The following is a 7,469-nucleotide window of genomic DNA, read 5'->3' on the forward strand; positions in this document are numbered from 1 at the left end:
GTATTTTCACGTCAATGACCCGCAAAAAGTACAAAATTGCCAGACTTCATTGAAAATTCATCAAGGCGTGTTATCGCAATGCTAAAAAACCGTGTCACAAAGTCATAATGCAGGATCTATCCCCACCAGCAGTTTCCCAGTATCGCTAACAGACCTGAGGTGACGCCAACAATTAATTGGTTTCCACTCAACAAATTTAGAGATGTTTGAAGTCGTTGGGACGTAGAATCTCTTCATAGATGAGTCACTTGCCTTTTGATCATCGAGAAGACCAGATGCAGTCTGAAAAGCTGGCTCTGCGGTGTGACTTTGTATTTTTCGTTTCCGGGTAGTGGAAGGGACGGATTCATACTCAACGTCGTCATCACGAAACGCTCTGTGATGTCATAGAGTACTTCGCAAAGATTTGAAAATATCTTTCCTGCAGGTAACACTTACGGGTGTAGCTTCCTATCTGCTGTAAATCTTTTAATTTCTGTAAATATTTTCTCCACACCTACGTTATACAACATCAGATTCTTGGCAGTGGAAAAGACCTTGTACTCTAGCTTTGTCGCCACCGCCATTGACTCCATTTTGCTGAAAATTTCAATAAATTTTTGTCACAATTTGGATTTTGTTCAAGTATGCAGTGAACTGATTTACTTGAGTAACATCTTAATGTTTTGGACTGCCGTGTCCCCCACAACAGTGATTGCAAGTTTTTAGACTGCGAGCCAAATCTGAGTTCTATTGACATCTCGTGAATCACGCCTCAGGCATCGAAATAATGTATTTTTAACGTTGTTATGCCAGGGTTGTAACCAAGTCACAAGGCTCGCAATGACTTGGACTCGACTCGAGTCATAATACCACGACTCGGACTCGAACCTCTGTTCGATACTTGACTCGGTGGCGAATTGAAAATGACTCGACTTGACTCGAGTCAAAACTATAAAAGTGAGATTGACTTGTGATTCGAAGCCTTGTGACTTGGTGACAACCCTGGTATCAAGCCATATTGAGTATGGTCGCAACCACTTTTCTGTGTGTCTCCCTTAATGGCTATAGCACCCAACACGGTGGCATTGGATATACACCAGGGACAAGCAAAATACGGCCCGCGGCTTCTTCAAGAACTGTCTTGGTCTCTATGCTATAAACTTAAAGTTTACATTAAATATGATTTATTCCTTGTATACGTTGATAAATACACGATAATTGGATATATTCTATAATACTGCACGCCGACCGGAAAAGTTGCCCGCCCCTGATATACACCAAATATCCATATGGCAACGCGTAAAGTGCAAAAAAAATCTCGTTGCAATAAATTCAGCAAATATTACATACATATTATTATGAAATGATCGCTCTGGTGCGGTCGCCACCCAGATTTATACCCTTTTACCTTAAGAACCCATACTTTAAGAACCCCCCTCCCCAACAAAAACAATCCAAGAGAGACAAGAAAAGGAACAAATCCTACTTGGAAGATTGTTTCCTATAAAAAGATTTGTGGTTGCTACTGAGAGCGATCTCCAGCTTGGTGTGGCATGACTGTCGCATTCTCCAGCAGCAATACGGCAGCCAGTCGCTTTCCGGGTGGATCAGCGGACAATCTTCCGGAATCTCGTCGGCCTTGTCCTCGCAGTTTCTTTTCCGTTTAGCAGCACATTTACCGTCCTTTCGCGCAATAGATATGTATCCGATAATATTACTACATAATACTGCATGGTACGGTAAGGATATCCTCATAGCTGTCAACGTGCAAATATTGTAATGGTGCGATTAGTGAATCCTCGTGATCGATTACGGCTGTATGGGAAAGTAATTATGGTTACTCAATATTACATTTACATTGCTTTCTGGAATGCATATTCAAATACATTACAGTGATCACCAGGGTTGCAACCAAGTCACAAGGCTCCGAGTCACAAGTCAATCTCACTTTTATAGTTTTGATTCGAGTCAAGTAGAGTCATTTTCAATTCACCATCGAGTCAAGTTCGAGTCCAAGTCAGCCAGCAGGGGTACGAGTCCGAGTCATGGTATTATGACTCGAGTCCGAGTCCAAGTAATTGTGTTGACTGCTCAGTTTCCTGTTGAAGTCTGGGTAAACCCACTTTTTATAACCCTGCTTGATGATATCGAATGGTTCGCATTTATAATATACTCAATTTCCTCACTTTTGGCAGTTTCTGGTCGCATTTTCAAGTGCCAGTACCAATAGATGAAATCCCAATAGTGTGGTTACTTTACTATTCTTCGAAATTACAATGAAATGTTGGTCTTGGTCGTCTGAATCTCGAATCATATGACTTGGAGCGAGTCATGCGCAATGGCTCAAGTCCAAGTCGAGTCAATACACAGATTGACTTGAGTCGAGTCATTTTCGTATTTTTAGAAAATGACTCGAGTCGAGTCGAGTCATCAGAAAATCTTGACTCTAGCCTTTACAACCCTGGTGATCACACAAATCTTTGAAAATTTTGAGGTCTGCAGCTTGCTACGTCATGTGGCTGACAGTTGAGGCAATAAAAATTACAAAAAATGCTGACAAAAACCAAGCATATTGGGTGGTATGAAAGTTTCCAGAAATACAATAGAGCATGGGTATGTTTGGGCGATTCCGATATATTTGACTATACGGACAATCCTGATGGGAGTTCAACATGTAGCAAATTGATTAATAACAATGGAAGATGCATCATCGTTAGATTATGGGCCCTAAATTTTCGAAGGCACCCCCTCCATCTGATGTACCGGTAAATCTGATCACATGAGAGAAAGGATACATATTTGATACTAATATATGCAACTAGCAATAATATTGAAAAATTTAATTCGTAATTATGAACAAATTTTTACGCACGGCGGGAAATTTAACCCACATGCTCAAGTGTTGCATGCTCAAGTGTTGCATGCTGAAGTGTTGCATGCTGAAGTGTTGCACGATTTTATGCTGATTGTTATCTATTATGGAATATTTGGTTTGAAATCCAGTATACTTGCTTACCCTAATGGAACAACACATGCAATAGAATATCGATTCAAACATCAGAACACGGTGTAAGTAGAGTTGAGCCATTTTGTTGTAATAAGATTTCCTACCGAGTCATTTATCGCAACCTTGTGATTATTATGAAATTATTACATAAAGTAAGCCAAAAACGCCATTGCGATCGCTTCACCCACCTAGTTCGGCCAAGTCACGGTCGGATTACGCCTGGTCATGGAAACGCGGCCGACATGTATAGCCTAACGCATGCGTCATGGCCTTTCGGCCGACCGTCGGCCGAGCATGGAAACGAAGTAAAAGTCAATCCACTGTGACGCCACTTAAGGATTCGTGACGTCATGGCTAAAAAATACAAAATAAAAACAATAAAATACGTGTTTAAAACAAGGGCCATGTTTTAAACATGTTCGTTTTATATTGATTTTTGTTTTGAATGCAACCTTGAAGGAAACTAACTGCATGGAAAACGCAAGCGGAAACCAGTATACACAGGATTCGACCAAGTCAAGTCAATTTGGCGCAAAGACACGAGTCAAGTCAAGTCAAGTCAGAAATCGCCACTCGAGTCAAGTCATGATTTGAGTCACCTCAACACTGCATTTACGGGCATTGATATCAGCTTTTACTGCAGTTCGGTTAAGAAATAGACGTCTTCGCGGCACACATCATACAATTGAAACGTACAATGAAATGAAATTTTCTTTGATCATCATTGAGAATAGGGTTGCATTTAAAACAAACGGTGTTTTAAAACACTTTGTTTAGAACATGTTCAAAACAGAGTTCAAAACATGGCCTTTATAAAGTTGTAAAGTTGTAAAATTATGCCATAATTGTGTAAATACACTCCAAAAAACATGTTGTATAAGCCTACGGACAATTACCACACGATATAGCCGACGTATATCGATATGGGATAGTTAGAACCCTCAATATAGTCGATTTAACAGGAATAGTACAGATATTTCGTGAAAAGGCGCTGCATTTACCCTATATTTTCAATTGTTAATGTCAATCAACAGTGACGTAACAATTGAATTTTCGTGACGTCATGTATTTAAAAAAAACATGTTTTGAATAAGGGCCTATCGTTTTAAAGGTGCTTGTTTTAGATTGATTTTTGTGTTAAATGTAACCCTAATTGAGAACCACCTCTTTACGTATCCGCATAAAGACTCAATATAATATATTAATAATAAACCTTTTACCTTTTCTCGGGAGCCTCCACGATTCATAGGGTCAGAAGTGGTTTCCGGATGCATTTCTTCCAGCTCCTCGCATATTTCGTAATCTGCGTCTTCATCATCGAATTCGACTTCTCGGTTTGCCGAATCAGAACACACTGAATCGCGGACTGCTGATTTCAAACAATTTCCAATACCGGTAGGCCTATCAGCAAACCTACATGGCGTGTTGTCGGTGTTGATGCTGCTCAATTCACTTGTATTTTTACTAGCTGCCGGTCGTGACCCCAAGTGAATTTTTTTTCTTTTAGATTTCCTTGTTTTATTCTACGAAAACAGGAACGGATTGTTAACGATAGATTGAAGTGTGCCTTACTGAAAACAAAATTGAATGACACAGAACCTGTGCACAGAATCAGCTGATAAGGCAACAACTTCTAACTCTGGGCCTAATACATATTCTTACTTGAGCCTGAGCTTGATGAAAAGCCGCAGTTCCCGAGGGTTGATAGATCTCCAACACTAATATCGTTCTTTTGACAAAACGTATTTTCATATCCTCACCTTCTTGTGACCTGAGCGACGGAGTACTAATGTATCATCTCGCGGGCGACTGCCGGGCGCTTTCATTGTACCGGTCTTGCTGTGCGAGTCGGTGTTTGAATCCTGCTTGGCAGATTTCGCCTTCTTCGTCTTTCCAGGCTTGGTGCTGTTAGACCCGCGAGCATTTTCTAAATGGCCAGTCGTTATCGAATCAGTGGAAAATTACTGGCATGTGTGTTCCAGTATATACCATTCGGCACTTGGCGATTCAACGATTGGTTGCTTCCAGGCACAATAGGGTATCTCGCGGCGGCAGCTACAGAACTGTTTTGCTGCGCGAACGGGGGCGGAGGAGGTAGAAACTGGTGAAATGGTGGTCGGAGCATTACGGGCATTGACTGCTGATTGAAACCATATGGATCGCATGGTAAAACTGGCATCTGAGGATAGGAATTGACGTAGTAGAGCGGGACCCCTAAATCTACAAGAAGTTGATTTAGATAGCGGGGAAACAGTTCTTTACTCGACACTAACCTGTCTGGACGTAAGGCATGCAGTACGAAGGCTGGCCTGGTATTCGATAAGGGTACTGCGGCCCAATATAAGGCATGTACGTAAATCGTGCATTCATAATTCAGAGCGCACTCAAAATAAAGATAACTATCATACGAAATCAACACATAAAACTGCAAATCTAAAAGAAAAAGTCGACAAGCACCGATATATATGTTTGAAGAATTCTTGAAACATCATGATTCTTTTCAGGGTCAAGGGCACATTTTCACTGCCTTAATATCATTGCGACTCCGCGACTTTACCGACTGCGATCTTATCTGCACTGCAATTCCTCGTAAAATCGCACGGCGAACGCGGTCAAAGATTGGCCTGCCTCTACCAAATCTCTGACCGAACAGCAGTTTCCCTGAGCGTGGTGCTAATGGATCATCAACAAGACTACAAATCAATGATTGGCTCTACGGCACTTGTACGCCGAGGTGATAAACGTGAGCGCTATGGTCACTTTTCATCGTCGGTACTTCAATGCTGTAGTGTAGTCACTGTTCTATAGTCATCATTCTCGATATTACGATGGAAAACAATTTTGCGAAAGTTCATGACGTGATTGTGTACGCAATCTAAATCCAAGAAGATCTTCATCAATACTTGTTTTGATAAAACTCCACAAATTCCCTGTCAAAGCAGGGATCCTTTTTGGCTTTTGCAGTCTTCCTTGCCACATATTTTGTGGTCGTGGCATCACCACGAGCTTCCCAGTAGACCAGGCGCTTAAATTGGGTTCAATGAAATAAACGGTCGATTGAGAGTCATATTTTATCAGATGTTCGCTTATCCCGAAGCCTGAAGTCTCGTGCTGGCCGTTTTCGTGCGAATTTCACTAGAAATCATGGTGTAGGCCGCGCGATCGCAATATTTGAGAATATCACATGAGTCCAGACTCCGGACACATTTCTTTTTGTAAAATATTGAAGGTCATTGTTTGATCCTAAACGAATGCTTCACCACATTGGTTCTGATAGGTTCATATACGAACGTACATAGCACGGAAAATATATATTTAAAGAACACATTTCTCTAAATAAATATGCAATTTACAGACAGAGACAGAGAGCGTGTACAATATCCTCAATTACTTACGGAGAGTGCAGACTGTTCGTTGTGATATCGTCATGGAGATGGATACAAACTGTTCGCCCCAAAAAAACTGTAAAAGCTAGTTAAACGATACATTTAACTTTAGTTAGACTGAAGACCATATTGTTGCGGAAAAATATTCCCTGAAGTGACCTGTTCACAGTGTGCATAAAAGTCATTGATTTGCCGTTGGAATTTACTCTATTGATCTCATTTAAAAATTCTAAATCCAATTCATTCGCTTTAAACGTTTCGGAAAAATTTGCATCAACAAATATTTACGTATGCTACCACGACCTTTCACAACAAATCGATACTTAATGAAACCCTGGAATGGGCTATACAGAAAACGCTTGAGGGATCCGCAGCGACGCGATGTCCGATCCTCTGTTGGTAATGTTCACTCCAATAGTGATGGCTTCCGGTCCGTATATTGTCTGTTCCATTATTATTCTGGTAGATGGGTGAGTGCACGCGTCGTCTAGCGGCGTGGCGAAGTATATCCTGCTGGGCTCGATATCATCATTTTTGTGGCAGTACCTAAAACGATTATTATAACGAGCAGAGCCGTTAGCAATGATAATCGTAATATTCGGTGTTTCTACTTTTACTTTAGTAGCAAAGTTGACCACCTCGGAACAGTGTTAGCAACTAGAAACAGAAATATAATGACATCATCCGGACTATGGTGGTCACTATTTCATGATTTTCGTCGCACCTATTTATATTGTCTTCATTCCAACCAGAACGTTAATAACGGTAGGATAGGGTAGTTTTACAATTAATTACAGTCATGCTACAATTGCTGCAGCCATAAGTTAGCGTTGTTAATTTAATTATAAGTTCGTCCGGAGAATAGAAAGTCGCAGAGCTATTTCACTTTATACGTGCTTTGTGGCCCACCTCAAATGCTCCTGTGCCCCCCTTTGAGAACTCCTGGTTTAGATGCTTTGACGGTGGGGATGGGATACAACCTTTAGGTAGTGCTATCTAGTCTGCATCTCCATGCCACGGATTCCAGTTTTTGAGTCTTTGGTCTGACCAGGCCGGGGACCGAACTCACAACCTACCGATCAAGAAGCTGGACG

General features: G+C 41.1%; 1 protein-coding gene across 1 annotated transcript; it reads right to left on the bottom strand.

Annotated features, from left to right (window-relative positions):
• Positions 1-6: 6 nt before the first annotated feature.
• LOC145456890 (uncharacterized) lies at positions 7-5,427 on the bottom strand. Its single transcript, XM_080335032.1, has 8 exons — positions 5,263-5,427; positions 4,979-5,209; positions 4,750-4,916; positions 4,407-4,512; positions 4,210-4,343; positions 1,469-1,665; positions 439-579; positions 7-376 (listed from the first exon to the last, which is right to left on the bottom strand). The coding sequence occupies exons 1-8, from the start codon at positions 5,357-5,359 to the stop codon at positions 103-105; spliced, it is 1,347 nt and encodes a 448-aa protein (XP_080191158.1). The 5' UTR covers positions 5,360-5,427; the 3' UTR covers positions 7-102.
• Between the last annotated feature and the right edge of the window lie 2,042 nt (positions 5,428-7,469).

This window comes from Botryllus schlosseri, chromosome 15, assembly GCF_051294905.1.
Source record: "Botryllus schlosseri isolate E-star chromosome 15, Bs_hap1, whole genome shotgun sequence".
Classification (NCBI taxonomy): Eukaryota; Metazoa; Chordata; class Ascidiacea; order Stolidobranchia; family Styelidae; genus Botryllus; species Botryllus schlosseri.